Genomic DNA, 21403 nt, shown 5'->3' with positions numbered 1-21403 from the left:
GGGGATCCCAGCCAAGATAATTCCCTGCTGTGTGTGGTGAAGAGGATGTCACAGGGATGCTCAGTGAGTTATCCCTCTTCCCCTACCTGGGATGGTGTCAGGGCTGCCCTGGGCAGAGCAGGACAGTCCTGCAGCTCTGCTGTCCCCACGAGGGGCTGCAGGACAGTCCTGCAGGGCTGAGATGCTGCAGATTGCTGCCCCTCTGCCTCCCTGAGCACGCTTTGCTCAAGAGGAAGGATGTAACGCTGGCTCGTGTTTGCTTTTCACGACTCATGCACGGCTTCCAGTTGACTGCTCCTGCGTTTCAGCTGAGTTCCCAGCACTTTTTACCCAGCTCCTCCTGCAAGAGGAACCCCAAGCAAGCATTAGTCATTGATTGGAGTTTTGAAACTCTGCGTGAGTTTATTGCGTTTCTCCACTCTCCTGTTTGCAAATGAAACAGAAAAATCTGCAGGCCTGGTTTTATAAAATCTTGTGTTTTAAACTCTATGTAAAGGTTTTAGAAAGATAATGTGATTCAAATTTCAGCTTCTGGCATGGCTCAGTTTTGGGGGGAAAACATACATATTCTGCTTATTTTAGGAATTCTTTTTGAATTTTAAAGAGACAATGTTTTGGCAGTCTGTTAATTATTCATCTTGTAGATATACAACATATAAAGCTTGGCCTCCTTGGGAAATAAATAATTTAGCTGTATTTAGTTTACAAATTAAGCATCTGCCCTCAAAAATCCTGTAAAATATTATATGCTTTTATTTTCCCTTGTAGCTTGATGAGAGAGACAGTTTATAACTGAGAAGTCCTAAATGCTGTTTTAGCACTGGAAAAATGTTTATCAAAATCAGATTAGCTACAGGGACTATATAAGGAAAGCAACTTGGGGAAAAAAAAAAGAAGTTTATTTTCTGACTGGTAATCTTGGACTGTATTTTCCCCAGTACAATTTCCAGGACTGAAACCCAGCCCTGCTCCCTGGAAGTTAATTAAATTGCTGGAGGAGGGCTTCTATTTTCTTTAACTAGCTGACACATTCGTTTTTGATTCTGGCCTGTGGGCTGCAAAGATAACTCCCGACTGGTATAACATAACACAGACAAAATAATGAATTCCTGATAGCTGACATGTGCGAGGCACCGGGGTTTATCGTTCTGGGGGTGATAAAGGAGTTTGGAAAAGGGAAAGGTTTGGGTGAGAGATAGCCCTGCAACTGAGGCTATGGAGTAATTGGTTCAGAAAGTTCTGAATTTTAAAATCCTGCGTGGAAAAAAAGTGAAGTTCTTGATCTAGGTGCAGAAAGTAGTATTAACAATTTGCTTTTAATTAAGAGTGCTCAGAGTGGGATTTTTGGGTACTGTTTTGTTGGGGAGCTGAATAATTTGCCCGGCAAACTGGAAGATCTCTTGGTGGAAAAAAATGTGGGAAAGATAACGTGGGCAGTGCTAGAAAATAGCTGTTGGAAAGAAGTTAATAATTGCCTGATAGCAGAGCACCTGCTCACTCTACCGCTAACCCCAAGATTAAGGAAGGTACCCTCAGGAACAGGACACACCTGAGGTCTGTTGGAGGTGGCTTGTCCAGCCTGTTTCTGGGAGTTTTGCCAGGTTTATGTGACCAGAATCCCAGGTGTGGCCACGCCCAGGGGCTGGAGCAGGAGGACAAGTTTGGGGATGAGTTACCAGGGCCCATCTCATCTGGCCGGAGCGCGGTCTGGATCCTGCTTCAGCCCCGGCCATTTCCTCACACCTGTGTCAGTGGCGGATACAAAAGAGCTGGTGGGTCACCAGAGGATTCACTCTCAGAACACCCATCTGGTGCCCGTAGCAGCACTGCAGTTCAGTTTCTGATGTTCTTTTCCGTGCGAATGCACTTTTTAAACGCCTGTGCACTGATACCCTGAGCCTTTTTGCAGGCTGTGTCTGCCTGGCTGTAAATCAGTGCTCAGCCCTGGCGCTGCCTTGTGCCCCTTGTGCTCCTGGCCCTTGTTTGCCAAGTGACTCATTGTGTGCTTTGCCTTTCAGCTGTGACTCCCAGCGCTTTTTCTTTAAATACCTGGTGAGGCACTGGCTCTGAACCATTAACTCTCTCTAGGTCAAACCCAGCTGTGTGCTTTCCTCAGCTCCCTCTTTTTCAATAAACAGCTGATTCAGGACAAGATGAGCAAAGATCTGCCTACTCAGAGCCTGTTAGTTGAGGGGGTTGATTATTTATTTTGCTTTATTTGGGAGCATCTGATGAACCAATGTAGCAAATAAGCACGTTTAGGAAAAGTCATGTTTCATATCTATTTCATATAATGATAATGCTCGCCCTGCTGACAGGTATCAGATACCGACTTTCCCAAGAGCCTAATTGAATTTTATACCCTTTTCAAAGAAAGCTGGTTGAAGACTACAGTAATTTTTCTAAAGCAGGGTGAAAATTTTGCTTTCCTTGGTGAACCCGTGCAGGTCTACCATGAGGAACAGGTGCTGAGGGGAGCCAGGCAGGAAACTGCTGAGTTCCATCTCCCTGAACACTGAATTTGAATTGAATTAATTAATTATGAAATGAAAACATTGTTTTCTCCTAGAGTTTTATTTTTCATGCAAACCAGGTGCAAATACAAAGAAAAAGTACTTAAGATGCCATTTCTTGTGTAGACTTCTCATAGCAACAGGGTTTTTTTCCACTGGTGCTACTTGTAGATTCATCAGTTCAAGGCAGACTAAAGCATATGCAGTCTGCAGTGATGTCATTGTAATGGTTTTTTACAATTTCCTATTTTAAAGCAGTTCTGTGAGGGCTCTCAGGGAATTCGTATAGAATGCTTATTATGGAGCAGATTAATTAGGTGGAAGCACTGTGGGTGGAAATGAGCAAAAAGGATTAGATGAAGAGGGGAAAAAAAGGATGTTTGCAGTAATTTAATAACCTGATCTCATGGGATTTACTACTTGTATATAGCAATGTAATTCTTAATATTCACACGTAATTATGGCAGTTTGGTAAGGAACAGTGATTTTTAGATTTCATATGTGTGACGTTTGCACAGTTTCCAGAGGGGCAGAAAAGGGGTTACTGTGTTTTGTCCTCTTTAATAGTCCCTCCACAGTACTTTCTTTTCTTTGGTTTTTCTTTTTTTTTTTTTTTTTTTTTTTTTTTATATTATTTCTAACTCAGAGAGCAGAGCTAGAGTGGGTACAGTCCAGCCACCTAGAGAGGTCTTTTGTGTGTGCTCTGCCTGCAAAACAGATGAGAGATGAGGCAAGCAAGGTGCAAGGAAATTCAGCATCCCCCAGCTTGTCCCCCATGCAGGGGAGAAGCTGTCACATGGGGCAGCATCATGACATCCACAGCCATAGGTAAAAGATGCTTTTCCCTTGTCCTAGAAATTCCCTTAAGTACAGATTCAATATTAAAACACATGGCCTTTCCTATTGTAAAAACAACATTTCATGCTGAAAAATCACATTTCACATCCATTTTGTCTAATAGCTGAAAAACTTTGTGAGGCCTACAGGGATTTTTTTTCCAGTCTTGCACCCTCAGCTGTGAGCAGGAGTTTGGGCTCTGGTCTGAGTCCTAAGAACATCCTCACTGTAGAAAAGCAGAAATAAATCTTTTGCTTTTCCTTCCCATGGTGGCTGAGATCTATCACATGAGGTGTGTTTTGTGCTTTGAGTAAATGGAGCGACAGCTTTTCAACGTCAGCTTTTTTTTGCTTTTGCAGATTTGTCAGGTCTTTATCGTTATTTGGACACTTTATTTTTCTTGTGGTTCCATGTATCTCCATGTATCAGCCGGGCTGTGATAACAAGCTTTAAACTTTGCTACTGTGCTCAGACACGCTAAAAACCCACAGCTAATATGGCTAAGCTGACCTTTGTGTGAGCAGGAAGAAAGTGTGAATGTTAGAAATAACAGTCTGATTTGTGAGGAAGGGCTTGGGTCCTTCAAGCTTTGTATCAGCTGTGAATATCCATTTTTGCTTGGCAGTAAATCCTCAGGTAAAGCTGAGCCATGCTGCTTTTGTCTGGTCTGTTAGGGGAGGACTGCTAAGGGTGATGTTTAAAGAGCAAGTAGCTCTTTAAATGTAGATATTTCACAGTAGGTCTGTGGGATGGGATCCACCACCCATTGTAGGTGGTTGGTCCAAGGACCAAAAGGGTTTGTCTTCAGAATATTCATGTTTCAGATCAAGGGCTGCAAAAGAAGACCTGAGGATTTAGGGCAGCTGCAGGTCACAGGATTTTCTCTAGCCATGAAGAGCTGCTTCCTTGGCACCCTTGTCTGCAAAGTGGAAGTTGTGGCATTGTCTCACCTGGCAATGTGGCTCTGGGAGCAGCTCATGTTCCTGCTCACCACATCCTCATATGGAGAGGTGTGTGCTCACAACTGATGGGAGGAATGTTGCATTTTCCTTGGTGCCCCTGGCCCATCTTCCAAAAGCCAATGTATAGAGTCACCAAACCCCTGCAGATCAGCAGGTGCTGCTGCTCTGCCCAGGAGTTGGGCAGTGCTTGGGAAGCAGAGAAATTTGGCTCAGGAAACAGGACTGGAGCCCAAGGCTCTGCTCCAAGTATGGGGAATGGTCATCCAGTCCCAGCCACGCTTCGTGTTTGGTGCAGCTCCTCCTTGAGCTGTGAAACCAAAGCTGTTGCAGCTGCACAAGGTGGGAACCCGCAGCACAGCCTAAATGTCCAACAAGCTGGGGTTGAAAAAGCCCTGTGCACTGCTTATCAGGGCCCTTCTCACAGATGAGGCTGGAAGGCTCTTAAATGCCCCTTCAAATACCTCTCTGAGCAGGCGGCTGCTATCTGCTGCTCAAGTGCAGCCTCTGCACCCTGCCCCAGCCAGGCTCTGGAAGGTCAGACTCTGCAGTCCTGTACCAACATCAGCCCCTTGTTCATGGCCTTTCCACATCCTGGGCTCCCCTCAATAGAAAAATAACTTTCTTGAGTGGGCCAGCAGACCATGAACTGAAAGGTTGGGAAATGATGGGAAACGTCTGGCATTTGTCACAAAAGAGGATTTGTCGGAGAGCGCATTTCAAAATCCCGCTGCCAAGATCCTGCTGCTCTGGCATACTCAAAAGCTGCTCAATTAATCGTGTCTCCCTGCACCTCTCCTGCCTTTTTTCTCCTGCACTTTTAACCCTGCTCATGTTTTCCCCTCCACTGCCTCACTGCTTGCTCCTCACACCTGTTTCTTGTGGTCCCTCAAAGGGCAGAGCAGCCTGGGGTTGTCTTGCTCTTTATTTTACAACAAACCCAAAGCCTACAGAGGAGGCACCTGTTGCTGAAGCAGCCCAGCTACAAAGGAATGGTCCCATGTTGCTGGTTCTCATCTCTTGAGTGTAAAGAATGGGAGAACCTTGGAAACCTTGGTCATGTTTCCCTGAGTCTGCACCAAGCTGAGAAAGTCACTAGGACCCTGAGAAAGTCACTAGGACCCTGAGAAAGTCACTAGATCACTTGAGAACGTCACTAGGACCTTGAGAAAGTCACTAGATCACTTAAAAACGTCACTTAGGACTAGGCTGGGGTGTGGGCAGCAGCGCAGGATGTTCTTGTACAATTTGGTGCAAAGGAATTTGGTGGTCCTTCTAAAGAAATAGGGCTGTTACTGACATCAAGTGAATAATCTGACCCTCTGAAACCCTTGATTGTCAAGCCTTCGAGCATCTGCTCTAATTTTGTGCTGTTTTGGAGTATTTATTTTGCTGGCTGTGAAAATCTTGAAGAGAGTGAGGTGACAAGTCCTAATGGAAATGCTTTGAATCATCTTCATGATGTAGGATAATAGTGTATCATACTTCTGCTGTGCAGCTGCACATTTCCCTGAATCTCATACGTAATTCTCAAATTTGCTGATATTTGGGTGTCCGTGAAATTATTTTCAGGTTAATTTTGAGAGGCTGATTGACATTTCCTAAAGGCAAGGCCGCTCTAAATTCTACCTGTGCTATGCCTAAAATTCATTTCAAGAATTAACTGAACTTAAGATAATGACGTTTAGGAGAACCTGGGAGTTACTTGTGTGAGGCCAACGAACTCCAAGAATAAAGTTGCTATACAGTACACTTTCCCTAGTGATAAATTTGTACCTTATAACGTGTTATAAACACAATTCAGGCACACCTGCCCTTGCTTTAGTCAGTTAAGAGTTGTCTGAAGTCCTGTCCTCATCGAGTTGTTAATATTTACAAAGAATCTGTGGGCTGATAAGCTTCTATGCTGCAGTCCAATATATGGCTGTTGCTGCTGGGTGTGTTGCTTGCTCTTCACGTTTTGTTACTCTCATTAACCACATCTTACTCCATCTAAGCTCTTACCTGCTTTAGCAAGGGGCATAAGCTGGTTTTTGACAGTGGGTGCAGGGAAACCCATTGACAAATGGTCCTAATTAGCACAGTTCTGTAAATCTCTGCCTGGCAGGGAGTGTTGTATCATTCCATTACAGGCTGTCAAGATGCACTTTCTGGGGGCATAAATGTGTAACTCTTTTTTAATTTTCAGTAATGTGCCCTAGGCAGAGCATGCCACGATGGTCTGGCTTGGTTCCTTCATGGATTTCTGGTGGGGGTTTTAGCAAGATGCCAAAAATCTCACTGTAACATCAGCAGGGTGTAGGAAGCTCCTGAGATTGGTCCTGTTTTGCTGCTGGAGTTTCAAGTGGGAAGTCCTGTTGACAGTATGGTACATGGTTAAATATTTTTATATTAAATATATTAAATATTTAAATATATTAAATATTTTTAATCATGTTACCTGGTTGTTTTAGAGTCAAGCTCCCTCTCCGTAGAGCTAGCACTGACGAGCAGGGCATGCTGGGGACAGCATCTTGCCCAATGTTTGATCATGTTGGGACAGAGAATTAATTATGGGCAGTACCAGGAGTGCAAGTTGAGGTTCAGTGTGAGTAGGCTCTGATGCAGATTTTCATTATTTCCATTTGCATTGCCCAGATTGATTCAAGTTCTGCTTTGTATCTGCCAGAGAGAAAACTCCTGTTTAGAGGGTGGAATAGGAAGGAAAGGGTCTGTCTGCTGCCTTTGTTTAATTCTTCTCCATAGTGGAAAAATACTTGAGTTGAGAGTTTCCTATATTCTCCTCCTGGGGAATAAACAAACCTTTTGCCAAAAAAATGTTCAGTCCCATTGACTCTGGGCAGTTTATATATTGAAATTATGCCAAAAACCGCCAGTCCAGAAACCCCCTCTGGTGCAGGGGTCAGATTAAATGCAAGTTGGGCCTCCCTGTCCCGACCTCCACGTCCTCCTCCTGGTGGGAACCCACCATGGACGTGCCAGATACAGCCCTGGGTGTTGGGCTGGCAGATAATGGGGATGGTGGGACATCTGGAGCCGGGGCTGTCTGCCCTGGGATTGCTCTATCATCTCGTGGTCCTTGTGAAACCAAACAGGAACAGGCCATCATTCAAAGCGCCGCTCCTGCTATCGGGAGTTGTCACCTCTGGGGAACAGCTGGAGCTCAGAGGGCTTGGGAAAGTGATCCTGAAGGTCAAGGGGAGACTTGCTTGGTGCAGATGAAGTGATAATGGACTCTGTGGAAGGAGGGGGAGGACCATTTGAGGCTTTCATTATCCCTGAAGCCGTGAATCATCCCTAATCCTGGGGCGTGCAGTCAGCAGATCCAGGCTGCTGCGTGCCAGCCTGCACTGTCTGAAGGCATCCAGCCTGCAAGGAGCTGTGCCCTGTCTCTCCCAGGTCTTTCACATTTTTCTAGGATTGTTTCATGCTTGATCCTACAATTATGCAGGGAGAAAAAAAATCATGTTGCTTCTCAGAGAGAGTTTCAGCCCTTATAAGTCCATTTGGATGGACTTCCCTCAGTGCTTGTGGATAGGATGATGTCTGAACCTCAGGGTGTGAGGCTGGGTCCTGTGAGGAAGACAAGTCCCAGGAGCCAAATTTGCCTCATAAAATCAGTGTTATTGCGAGAAATTGGATGGGTTTGTAGGTTGGCAGAAGAAGAGAGGAGGCCCAGCTCTGCTGTGAGCTGTCCCAGCCCCGTGGGCTCTGCCTGCTGACAGTGTTCTGGGTCAGTGCTGCAGGGACGTGCCCCCTGGCATGGCACAGACGTGGTGACAGCCCTTTGATCACTGCTTGCCCCAGGTCAGAGCCCACAGGCCCTGCTTGGAGCCAGCTCTGCTGGCTGGCCCTCAAAATTTAAATTCAGTGGTAGACATTTTCGTATTGATGAGCTGCTACTCATCACTCGGGCTTAACTAGCACCCTCCTTTTGGCATTGATGAGGATAAAGTTGCTACTTAGCCAGATTTAGATAGTCAGGAGGCCCAAAAACCAAACAGAGAGGTGAGGGGCCCAAAAACCCAACAGGAATGCAAGTAGTGCTGTTGGAGGCTGCAAATGGTGCAGAAGGTGGCATTTCAGAGCGTGGGAGATGCAGCTGCCAGGATTTGTGGCATTTCTCAGTGATGGGGAGGCTCCTGGCTCTGTGATGGTTGGGGAAGGAGAGTTTGGGGCCTCTCCACCCGTGTGTAGTGGTGACAGCTGGGTGTCAGCTGTCCCCTGCTCTGCCCTGGCTCCCCAGCATCAGCCTCCTTATTTCCTCAGCCCTTAAAACCAGGTTACTAAATAAGGGTTTAATGACCACCCGTTAAACCTCTGATTATGAATACGGGGCTGAGAATTGACATTTACAGAAACAGCCCTTTTGTTTGGCAAAAATTAGCTATTTTGTTAGTACTTCCTTCCAAAACCTCTCTCCTCCTTCACTGTAGTTCCCTGCCAACTCTGCCTGCTGGAGCAGCCATTGCAGAGATAAATCAGGTTTAAAAATAGGAGGAAAATTGTGGTTTAAGTATCATAATTATCAATTATCCTGTGAATCCATGATTGAAGTTGGACAGGACCTTGGAGAGCCAAGCCATCCATCTAGCTTTATGAGGGAGTTCAGGCCATGTTGTATTTTTTTTGTTGCCCTTTTTTGTTTTGGGGGTTTTTGGGTTGTGGGTTGGTTTTTTGTGGGTTTTTTTGGTGTATGTTTTTCAGGTTTTCTTGTTTGGTTGGTTTTTGGTTTTTTGTTTTTTTTTGTTATTCTTTGCTCTGGTTTCTCGGGCCTCAGAAACGCATGCTCTGCATCTGCAATTCCATGTGACCCTACAAACCCCTGGTGATCTACCTTTGCAAGCCAAGATGTCCTGCAGCCTTTTTGATCCCATCAAAATAGGCCTGCAAGGGGTGAATAAAACTCAGCCTTTGTGAGCATTGCCTGCATTTGAGCGCTGGAAGGAGAGATCCTGATTTTCTACCCAGCTGTCCCCGTTTGTGGCGCTTGGGTGCTGGCCAGCTCGCAAAGAAAAATGGATATTCCTGGCAGAAGAGTGCAGCAAGCAGCACTCCTCGGTGCTAATTGACCCCTTCTTGGCAGCCTCATCAAAGACGCTGAAGAATAAATAGGCTGTTGATTGAAGTGCTCCCTTGTCCCCAGAGGTGGTCCCCCTTACTCAGGGCTGAGGCTCATTGTCAGGGCTGGGGAAGAGCCTTGCACAGAGCCATTAGCCTGTGCTCCCGAGGAACAAAAAAACAAAACGAAAAAACCTTTCATCTTCTGCGTTTTCCATGTGGCATCTGGGAGACGGAGTCCTGCAAGGGAGGGTTGCTCCATGTGCAGAGCTCCGTCCTCAGTGCCCATGGCAAAGGGGGACGTAGCTCTGGTGGAAACTCTGACAGTTCAGTCTGATGACAAGAGAGGCTGGGAGCAGAAAAACACCTTCAAGGAAAGCCTGGGCAAAGTTGAGGCAGATGATGATGGACGTGGCTGGTGCATTCTTTGCATAGAAAAGTCGTGTTGGTGCTTGCTGGTGCTGAAGGCATGCAGAAATCCTGCCCAGATGGGGCGTGCAGGTTTCAGCTGATTAACTAATGGACCGTGTGAGGAGAAAATATGAACCATTTTACTGATGACTGTAAATAGGTTTTAAATATTCTGCCGGGGTTTCGTTGTGACAAATTGCATTCACATACTTCAGCCCCCCTGTATTTCATTTCAGGTTGGGCCTAGAGTCCAGAATATTTGAACTTTCTGTACAATGCCAGTCCAGGAGAACTATTTTCACTGAAAATGTATGAACTGAAACCCTTTGTTTTGAATCAGATCACTGTTAAACTTCTCTGATTTAACAAATACCACACTGCTTCATGAAATAAATTGTTGAAGGCAGAGCAAAACTTAGCACTGCCAGCCTTACTTTTGGGCTCTCCTGCAGCTGTTTCAGGGCTCATTCTGCACTCAGCAAATAGAGTGAGGGTGTGCAGAATAAATATTGATACGGTGGTGGCCTGAGCATCACGTGTGTGTATAACGAGCATGACACCATATCCATCACTGTCATGTGAGAGGACATCTCGAGTTACGTTGCTATGACAGCCTGACATGGGGCTGCACTCCACGTTTGTGAGCAGCAAATGCAGCCTTCCTTCTGCCCAAACTGATGAGCCCATCTCTGATTCACTAGCTCTGACTCTGGGCCATTTTTGCTTTTTCAGTGATGAGAACGCCAGAAAAGACTTGAAGACACTGCCTGTCTTTCCTACCAAGACACTGCAGGAGCATCCATCACTTGCTTACTGGTGAGCTGTTAATTTAAAATGTAAATCATTGCTATGAATGATAACAAGAAGATCACTTTTAAGCAGTCTGCAAACTCCTCTAAAAGTTTTCAGCCCAGGACATGGAGCTGATTGCTCATGTTCAAGCATTTCCAGTTTTTAGAAGATTATAAGTTATGCAAGATCTGGTGGAAATTCCTCCTTGAAAGTTTGCTCAAATTAAATTTGCTGTGTCAGAAACTGCTGGATCAGAGTATGTGGGGACCCTGCAGTAGAAGGAGATGAATTCTGAACTCCAGCCAGGCTTGGGTTTGCAGAGAGCACCTCAGTTTTCATCTGTCACACAGTGGAGCCTTTGTGGTGGGTGACCTTTGCTGGCTGCCAGCTGCCCACCCAGCTCCTCTGGACAGGACAGGGGAAGAAAATAATCTAGAAAGGCTGGAAAGAGAAAGACAGTTCCAGTTCTGGGACTTGAATTTGCTGTAGAAGGAACACAGCGTTTAGGATGAATCAGTGATATTGTTTCCTTGGAATTTATGCCCTTTGTGCAAATTCAACCTCCTCGTTTGTTTTGGTTTTTTAGGCTTGATGTGTATGTGATGGATTTTCAAGTGTACCATGCTGGCTTATTATTTGTTTGTCTCTGAATGAATACTGCTGGGTTTTTCTTTGCTTTCAAGTGTCTTGACACAGAAATGCATATTTTATTTCACATTCCTCCGAAACAAAGATGTTGAAATATGTAACAGGGAAAAATGCAAAAAGGTCATTGCTGACAAATGTGTGGTTTTTTTCACCTATGAAATGTCAGGGGGAGAAAATAGACAGGAATGAAAACAGCTCTGGTTGAACTTCTTCTGTCTTGCATATGGAGCATTAACCAGGCTTTGAAGTTTGGGTCCTTTAGAACATTAAGATGAATTTCCACAATTAGCACCATTCTTCTGCAGCAGCATCTGCAGCAGAACAGGTTGATCTGAAATGGTTTGTTAATGAGTCTGGAAGGCAGGATGTGATGGTGGGGACCAGCCAGGCAGCTCCATGCTGCCCAATGAAGGGTGGGAAAGAAATCTGCAAGAACCAGAATGTAAACCAGAGCAAGAAACGGGCAGGGGGACCCTTCCCTGCGTGCTGAGCAGGTGGCTGAGCTTCGGCACATGAACAAAGTCACTGAGCCTCTAAACTGGGTTTTGTGCTTGGTTTGCAGTGAGGACAGAGTAATTGAGCATTATACACAAATTAAAGGTCTGACCAGAGGACAAGCCATTGTTCAGTGAGTATGACACTTGTTAATTTGTGAAGATATTTTTACTTTCCTCCTGTTCTTTTTTGGTTGAGAAGTGGCAAGGCAGACTCTTTGGGTCATTATTGCCTGCAAATGATGTCGTTTGTATCTGCCAGATTCTCTTTTTATTGAGTTACATTGCAAAGTGGAATTATTTGAAGTCTCACATTTCACAGGCTTGCAGTTCAGCATTTGTGTAGTCATTTGGGTACCTCAAAGACAAAAGAAATTATTTGGATCTTACTTTATTGGAAGACTCTTCTCCATACCTTGCCTGCCATCAATTAATTTTCACTCCAAACTCTTAAGGGTGCATATGACCCCAAGTCCTGTAAGAAATTCTGAAGTGTTCAGAATTTGGCTTTCAAAACATCAAGGTGTTCCAAGCTGCCCACTGAGCCTGTGGAATTTTATTTTTCATTTACCATTAATATTTAGTGTTCCTCCCACCAGCAGATGCAGTAGGATGTGTTATGAGATGTTTGAGATGATGGCCATGACTGCACAGTGCAGACTCCTTGCAGTTTTTCTCACGTGCCTCAATGCCTGTAAATCTGTCTCAGTAATTTGTGGTCTTTTTTTCAGTAGAAACAAGGGAAAAATGGTCTGTTCAGTGGTTTGCTGAATTGCCTCATGAAACAGTTGTACAATGGCATAAACATATTCATTTGGAACCTGTCCTTTGTAACCAGAGTTTCATAATGGAATAATTATAGGCAGGTCTTTACTGCCAACATTTCCCAAAAGGCTCACATATTCACTTCAGAGTTTTTGCTTTCAGTTCTATGACCTTCTGATAAAAGATTAAATTTTCTGTTGTATGAGAAATTTTCCTTTTGCTTTAGCTGGGCCAAAATACCCCATCTTTCCCCAAGCCAAGATGCTAAGGTTTTTTTTCTGAAAATATGGGCCTTCAGCTATTAAGGCCTTCAAAATATGCAGATGATAAATGACGTGTCCTGGATGTATGTGTGAAAAAAATATGTTAATAGATATTACTTCCTCCAGAGAAAATAATCTGATATGCTATAAATCTGTCTGCAGGTACATGAAAGTGGTAGAAGCTTTGCCAACATATGGAGTTCATTACTATGGAGTAAAGGTCAGTAACTGACTACAGATAATGTGATTGCTGAGCTTATTATGAGGGATTGCATTCCTAAAGGAGCAGTTGCATGATTCAGTGCCCTTCTATCAGTATGGAACCCCACATTTTTCAACCTCTGTAATTTTTCCCCATTCAATGTACTTTAAAAATTGTTTCCAGACAGCAGAAAGGAATCTTTGTAAAACCTTTATGTAATCCTATCAGCAGCTAAATTCCTATCATCTTAATTAAACTGGATATCACTTCTAGACTTGAAGCAGCTAATAGTTTCCCCAGAGACATTAATCAAGATTAGAAAAATAGAATGTGGAAAGGACTCCTCCTAAGTGGCAGGTGATTAGTGGTGCGTGCTTGGAGTGGGGAGATGCTGAGAAATACTTTTGGAGAGTGATGGAAATGCACCATTTATTCCCACTTGTAGAGCAGAGCCGGGGCCAGAGTGCTTTGTGCAGAAGAGCTCAGCAGAGATGATGTCTCCTTGCTTTTGAGTCATGGCCATGACTGTGGTACCTGAGAAGCTGCTGTTTTGTGCTGGTGCCTCCTCCTGTGGCTGCCCATGCCTGAATTTAGTGGTATTGGCAGTCACTGGCCACAGTTTTCTCTGTCCCCCGTCCCTCCCTATCACAGCCACTCCTCCAGCAGTGACACCCTGTTGTTCCAGCAGCACTCTTGCTTTCCTGCCCACCTTGCTCAGCCACCACCTGGGTTTGTGCCTCTGGGAGAAAGTTTCCACCTTCACCCCAGCAATCCACTTCACCTCAATTTGTTTGCCAGAAAAATCCTTGCTCTCTGTACCTACTTGTGCTTGTCACAGAGTGAAAAGGGCTCTAATCCTGGAATTGCCTCATTCTTAAGTAGCTCTTGGTTGACGCAGACGTCCCATTTTTCAGGATAAACAAGGAATCCCGTGGTGGCTTGGAATAAGTTACAAAGGAATCGGCCAGTACGACTTACAAGACAAAGTTAAGCCCAGAAAAGTAAGTTTTTTTCTGTATCTGATTTTTTTTTTTTTTTGGGGGGGGAACATGGTGTGGTGTTGCATGTCAGGATTTACTCTTTTAAGCTGTTGCTTATTAGAGTGGTGGGCAAAAGACCAAAGGCTGGAGGCAGAAGGAGAGTTCTGCTGGCACTGAGGCAGTAAATCTCTGCCTCTCCTAGATAGTGGAAACTCCCTTTGGGAGCTTTGGCTCGTGTGTCTTGAGTTTGGTGGTCTCAGGATGGGGATTTTGGCAGCCCCCAGGGATAACTACAGAAATATGAGGCAGTTGTGTTTCTGCAAGGCCTTGTGCTCGGGCAATGTTTTCACTTCACTTTTGTAGGTGTTTGTTTTTTTTTTTTTTTTGTGCATGGAACATAAAAGGCTCCACTGATAGAGGCAGAATACGAGAGGAACTGTGTGAAATTAAAGGCTTGTTGAAGTGTGTGCTTCCATAAATTCTAAGGGGAAATTGAGAATAAATGCCAAGTACTGGAGTTCATTCTTCTCCTTTTCCAACCCACTGCTTTCCAGAGTGTCTTCACTGAAACATCTAAGCCATGAGGGGATGGAGACCTGGGAGTTGGCTGTTCTCTTCCCAGGAATGATCTGGGCAGGAGTTCACATGAAGCTGTGCTCCCTGCCAGGGAATTTTTACATTTGCAAAATGATATTGTTTAGTGTATTGGTGCCAAAAAGCACAGCTTAACAAAACTTCCTTGTTAAAGAGTAATCCCCCTCTTCAAGCTTCCAACTTGATCTTGTCTTTTTCCAGAGCTGGCTATGACTTGGTTTCTTTAGGTACATTTATGTACCTGTGTGTCCAAGGGTGAGCTCTCATGTCCTTCCTTTGCTTTGTTTAGTAAAATACAGAATTTTATCCCAGGTGTCTCTTCCCATGCCTGCACTAAAAGACACAGGAGGAACCCTCTGTAAATCAAATCAACTTGATGAAGCTATTGAATGTCAAAGGAGAGCATCAAGGAGGTCCTCTTGCCCTTAAGCACTTCCCTGATTTTAGGCAACACCCATAAGATTTTCCAGCCAGGAAAAGTTCATTCTGCAGCCAAGATGTCCAGCTGTGACCAGCAGTGCTCTCCAAGAAAATGGAGCCTGCCTGGCTGAAAGCATTGCTTCGCCAAGCATTTCTTATGCTTGTGGGATTTCAGTTTACAACATCAACCAGGCAGATTAAGAAAATTTTTTAAGGTCAGCAGGGCCCAGATACCAAGTCACACCCTGCTACAGTTAAGTTACGAGGCGTTGCCTTTGAATGCAGCAGGAGTTGTGCTTAAGAAAAATAAAATAAAAACCAGAGGTCATCTCTGCAGTGGAAGCATGACAATGGAAATGAGAATAGTTGTTGGCTTCACTGAAATTATAATTATACCACAGAGCATAGAGATTTAAAGGGGAGAGAGAGGAGCCTAAATGCAGGTGGAAGGTTTAATTACAGTAAGCTCATTGAAACTGTGGGGATGGATATGGCTGTAGTGTCCTTAAGGATTTTCCTGGTGTCAGTGCAAAGGGACAAAAATGATGTGAGCCACAGCTTGTCCTGAGCCATGGTTGCCTTTAATAAGTGGGTAAATATACAAACAGTTTCTTTACATGAAAAATGTTTCAGAGTTTGAAATACAAAGAGCACTTTAGGTAAGTGACTGGAATCAGATCACTTTTGGGAGGAAAAGCAGACATCAGGTCTAGAGGGGCACCCACACCCGGACTTGGGTTTGGAGTTAAAATGCTGAGATACTGCTGCTTATTTCAGTGTAGCTACAGCCCAGCTGCCTGTGATGCGGCAAGTAGAAATTCCTTTTAATCAGTGTTGTTGTTTGTTCATATTTATGAATGTATCAGAATTTATTTCAGAGAGAGAAGAGCATGGACAGCTTGCCTCAATCTCCCAGGAGTCTCTCTGGAGCAGCAGGCAGGAGGGGAATAGGCATGTGAACTGTTCCTGTCTTTTGGAGCAGCAGTGCTAGTTTTGCTGGATTTAGCAGAATTTCCTTGCCTTGCTTTTTGGGAACGGAACCAAACTCACAACTGCCGTGTGCTGGTGTTATCCAGCTGTTTATGCCATGGATCAAAACTGCTGTTGTGTTTATCCCCAGCCATCTGGGAAAGAGCATCCTCATTGTGCTCCGCTTTTCCTTTTGGTGATGTTTAAATATACATGCAGCTGATAGATAAATAGAGAATTATAAGATGGAAAGGCTGAGTCCTAGTCTAATGAAAACCAAATCGGCCTTCCTGAATTTTAAAGCTACAGGAGATTTCTGAGTGTGCAAACCCCTCTGACACTGGTTGTGGTGGGAAAGCTGCAGCGTTTTGGATGGGAAGCTTTTAACAGGAATTGATGCCTGTGCTGCAGTGAATTCACACCAGGGGGATTTATTCTGCTCCCTGTCTTTTCTGCAGTGCTCTCAGGTGTGTTTGCTCCACCACAGAATCACAGGCATCGTGCAAGAGCCAAGTCCATATTTAGAATAAAATTTTACTATTAATAATAGAAATAAAATCTACATTAGTTGCACCCATTAATGGAGGCTCAGTTAAATCCAAAGAAACATAACCACCCTCTTAAAAAAGTGAAATCCTTTGGCTTTATCCAAGTAGGTCTTCAGGCCAAGACACCTAAATCCGAGCCTTGGAGCGCAGTGGTTATCCCAAGGTTTTGTTATTGGATCAACACCAGTGCGTGGAGTCCAAGGCTGAGAGCTGCTCACAGGAAGGAGCTTGCAGGAGAGGCCTGGGTGAAGCAATGCCCAGATCCCTATCAGCCAGGGCTGAGGGGAGCCCAGTGTGTGACTCGGGGCTGGACCTGGAGAACCTGCCCTGGCTGTCTGTGTGTCTGTCTGTCTGTGCAGGGCTGGCTGGGGAGGTTTGGCTCCAGCTATTAATATTCTGCTGGCTGACCTGAGATGGTTTGGACAAGGGAGTTTTGTTGCTCCAAGTCACTCCTGGGAGGTTGTGTTGCTTTGGGAGCAGGTTCTAGAAAAGCCCAAGTGTTCCCCATCACCCAGGAGTGCCAGCTGAGGCACTGAGGGAAGCACTGGGCTCCAGCTCTGTAACAAACTGAAAAGGGAGAATTATTTTCTGTGTCATTGATGAAAATTGTCTCTGTAGATAAAAGCAGTGGCTCCACGCTGGCTGGAGGTTATACTGAGCTCACTTGATTATCATCCTGAAGTCTCACAGGGCATTAAAACAGACTGGATTTGGCAACCCTTGTTCAGATTTGAGCTCAGACCTGGGATTAGCTCTGCAGTCCTGCTGCTTTGCAAACATATTCTAATTCAGTTGCAGTTAATATTGAGAGTCACCTCCTGCTTGGAGAAGTGCCTCTGCTTGCTGTGAGGTGGCATGCCAAGATCCTGTCCCCAGCATCCTCTGAATCAATTAGGAAAAGTATAAAACAGGTCCCAGGACTTGGTTTGTCATTTCAAGCCAGAATAGATCTCCCTTTATCTCCACCCCATTCTTCTCACTGGTGAGATAAACAATGTAAGTCTTGTCAATGGAGGGTGTATTAAGGCATGAGTGGAGTTTATTCTGCGTTCAGCCAATATGTGAGGATCCTCTGAGGGCTGGAGAAGGCAGCTTGCTGGCTCTCTGACTTGTTCTCCCACTTCATTGTGTTTCTGTGGGCAACTCCCTCGTGATAAATTAACTCTGTTATCTGAAGAGAAGAACTAATCTTGCTGTGGCATTGTTTCAGATGTCCAAGAATATAATTTCTGCTGCTTGATGTCTTGACTGCATTGTGTTTTCAGAAGTGTTTTTATTAGAATGTACTCGTTTTGAAATGATGGGGTATGTTTATCACAGGATGGTGTGGGCTGGAGAACCTGAAAGATCATCTCATTTCAACCCCCCTGCCATGGCAGGGACACCTTCCACTGTCCCAGGGTGCTCCCAGCCCCATCCAGCCTGGCCTTGGACACTCCCAGGGATCCAGGGGCAGCCACAGCTGCTCTGGGCACCTTGTGCCAGTGCCTCATCACCTTCACAATATCCCTGGCTGGATTTAATACTTCCAGGGCTTTAGCTTTCCAAACCAGACCCCTGGCTGCTCAGACAATTTCTCTTTATTTCTCCCACCCTCTTTGGGGGTCTTTTGGTGACTGAGTTTGTCCAGGAGCTCTTTGTTCATCCTTGCAAGCATCCTGACACTTTTTCATTACTTTCTCTTTGTTGGGATGCATTGTTCCTGAGCTCTGAGGAGGAGGTATTATGATACTTCTTTCTTAAATCAACATATGCTAAGAGTTGATGCTGAAAATTTTCCCTTGCAGAACATTTACTTCATGTAAATTTGCTGTCCTGCTTTGCTGAATAGTTCAGAACACAGCAGCATTGGAACAGCCTTCTCAGCAGGCAGCTCTAATTAGGCAGAGATTTCTTTTATGGTGTTTATTTCTCACCAAGCCATTGATTTAGATAGAAGATACTAAGCTCACATAATTACTTAAAAAAAAAAAACAAAACCACAGGGGTTTTATGAGGCTGCTCTGAAATTAAGATCTTTCCAGATGTGCAAAAAGTTGCTTGAACGTCACCTGCTGCAAAACACAAATGTTTGGGGGTATTTTGATGTTGAGACATCTCTCAGTCTTACGAGGCCAGTGCTAGTGAGGACCAGGCACAAAAGCATCATAAGGTATTAGAAAGATACATGATTGAAAAGGCTTTTGGAGGACTGGTGTAATATTTAAGGGATGAAGGATGCCTGCAGGTGAGCTCTGCCGGGTTGTGCTGGCACAGGTGGGAGCTGTGTCTGCCTCCTTCCCTCAGAAGGTGCTGCAGGTGGGGCAGTCTGGCTCTGCTGCCATCTCCTCAGGTGCCTCTCTCCACGGGCAGGCAGAGCAGCAGTGGGACCCAGGGTTCCAGCTGAAGGCAGGGTGCCAGGCAGCTGAGAGCAGCGGAGGGGCTGAAGCACAGCCTGTGCTGCCAGGGTGGTAATTTCCCTCCTCGGGTGGGGTGCATTCCTGCGGGCAGAAATCTTTTTATGTTTCCTTGCTCTGAATTGCCAGATTTGTCTGCAGATTGCTGTTCCCAGCCAGTTCCTGAGGTGCTGCTTGCTGGGCACCGCACGTACCACGAGGTGCTTTGGAAGTGCTTCCCGAGGGAAAGGCTGCTGCAAACACTGTGCCATGGCTTGCACTTCATGCTGACCTTAACCTAAGACCCTGTGGTTGGAAAACCTGAGATTTGGGTAATTTAGCTCTTGGTCAGAATTTGTCACTAACCTTGGGAACAGTTCTGGCACAGTGGGCTGGTGCAGCAGCTTGTGGCCACACAGCCCCTGCACTGAGCTGCTCTCCACATTTACACCTCGGTGCAAAAAGAAACCTTGTAAAAAAATACTAAAATATTGTTTTTTAAACAAAATCCATCAGGCTCACAGCCATACTGAGCCAGGAGCCTGAGCAGCTCCTTGGGCAGGGTCTCTGGCAGCTCCTGCAATCCTGACAGGGCCGTTTTTCTGAGCCAGTTTGCTCCTGCTGTCAGGCCAGGACAAACCTGCATTTTATTCAAAACTGAATACCAGATCAGCCAGGTGAAAAACCAGCTGCAGCTTTTAAGGTGTTTCAGCACTTAGCTACGTCTCCTTGGGCTGCCGTAACTATTGTGGTTCTTTCTGTGCAGGAAGGACAGCGATTCCTTTTTGTTCAGTGCTCCCTGGTATCTGCAATTGAATCCCAGCAGAAATACAGGGAAGCCTAAACTCGTGGGCTGGGGAAGCAGCAGCTGGGTGGGTGGTAGGAGTCTGGCTGGTGCACAGAGGTGCCTGGGTAATGAGATGTGATCAGAGCTGCACCTCTGCCTTCTACCAAAAAAAATAAAATCAGAAAAACAGCCTTGACCAGGCCAAGTTTTACTCAGAGTCAGACAGGCAGCCCTCAGGATGCTCAGTAGTTTTCAGGAGCATTTAAGGATCTGACAACCTACATGGATGGGAAGGCTATTAAGAAAACATTAATTAGCTCAGGTGGACTTAATCATCTGGTTAAAGGGAACATACATTGCAAAACTTCCACAAAAACATTTTAATTATTCCTAATTGTTCTTCCAGCCCTCAAAAACCAGTTCCAGATTTCCAGATTTTGTTTTACCAGTCTTTTGTCTTTAAATATGCATTTAGTTTAGGTAAGATTGAAATTAGGAATCATTTAGGAACATGTCTGTACAGGGTACAGAGTATATGAAGGGAGCAGGATATCTCTGGAGCACTGATGGTTTCCTGAGTGTTGCCTTTTGACCACGAGGTAGAAAAATTTCAGTTGAAGAAAGTTTATTACTTTATTGCTTTGTCCTTATTTGTACTGAGTCCGTTTTTTCCCTCTTGCCTTTCATGAATCTAAGTGTGCTAGGCAGGAAAGTGTAATACTTTCATTCAGGATTATTTTATTTGTATCTGTATAAATATTACTGGCTCACAACTTACTCTGAAGCCGTTCATTTAATCACCAGCCTTTTTTTTACAAGGACCTGAGTTAGGAAGGTTTGTCAGATGAGGTGATAGCTAAGGAGCTTAGTTCTTAAGTGAGATAGTCTGAGGAGAGGGCACTTTTTCAGTCCTCAAGAGCAAAGATGTGTCTTGGGTACAATTCCCATCTGTGGGATGTGATGGGAGCAGCAGAGGGGGTTATCCCAGACTTAGTGCAAGGAGGCAGAGATGTCTTTGTGCTGAATGTACCCAGCAGTGGATGCTTGGGGCGCCCGTCAGCTCCTTTTGGGCTGGGATGGATCTCACAGGGTGGGGAGGAAATGGAGCAAAGCTCTGCCCACATCCTGAGGCAGTTCCATGCAGGTTTTCTTAAAAATGCAAACGCTTTTTTTTTTTTTCCTCGGCACTGGAAGTGATCCTGGTGTCAGATTAGCACAGACCCCCGTGTCCCTCTGTCCGTCCCTCTGCCAGGCAGGAGGCTGCTCCAGGGGCTGGGGCTGCTGCATTTTGCCCTGCTGCCAAACGCGCCCCTCCTCACCTTGGGACAGGTGCTCCGTTTTCCCGCAACCCTTTGGAACGCCGAGCGCATCCGGAGAGGGGGAAAACCCCAAAGGAAGTGATAAAAAGGGGACGGGGAATCATCCCCCGCCACGATAAGAGGCAGCTTTTCCCGCAGAGGTCATGTTTGAAGCACGCCCATGGTTTTTACGGGCGTGGGAGCGGCGGCCGGGATGATGCTGCTGGTCGAACCTGCTGCTGCCCTGGCTGTGAGTCAGGGCTGGCGGGGCAGGACGCGGCTCCGCGGGGCCCCCGGGCAGCCCCCACGGCCCTGGGGCTCACAGGAACCCGGGGAGGGCTCCCAGGGGTGCAGCCCCTCGCTGGAATCCTCGTTGTTCGCTCGCTGTTGGGTTTTTTTCCCTGGATCTGGGGAGCAGCGGGGTGTGGGCGGCGCGGAGCGGGTGGGCGGTGATGTCAGGCGTGTGTCAGCGCTGGGAGGCGAGGCT

The 21403-nt window shown here is 45.6% G+C and overlaps 1 protein-coding gene across 3 annotated transcripts in view; it reads left to right on the top strand.

Moving 5' to 3' along the window:
- FRMD4B (FERM domain containing 4B) overlaps window positions 1-21403 on the top strand; it is a 91602-nt gene that overhangs the window by 53642 nt on the left and 16557 nt on the right. For all 3 annotated transcript variants that reach the window (XM_063165005.1, XM_063165003.1, XM_063165004.1), the window contains exons 8-11: window positions 10514-10597; window positions 11784-11849; window positions 12906-12963; window positions 13860-13946. In XM_063165005.1, the coding sequence (XP_063021075.1) occupies window positions 10514-10597; window positions 11784-11849; window positions 12906-12963; window positions 13860-13946 (295 nt within the window). The remainder of the gene's footprint in view (window positions 1-10513; window positions 10598-11783; window positions 11850-12905; window positions 12964-13859; window positions 13947-21403) is intronic.

This window comes from Melospiza melodia, chromosome 10, assembly GCF_035770615.1.
Source record: "Melospiza melodia melodia isolate bMelMel2 chromosome 10, bMelMel2.pri, whole genome shotgun sequence".
Taxonomy (NCBI): Eukaryota; Metazoa; Chordata; class Aves; order Passeriformes; family Passerellidae; genus Melospiza; species Melospiza melodia.
Note: the sequence above shows the minus strand (reverse complement) of the source record. Positions and strands in the feature narration are given on the sequence as shown.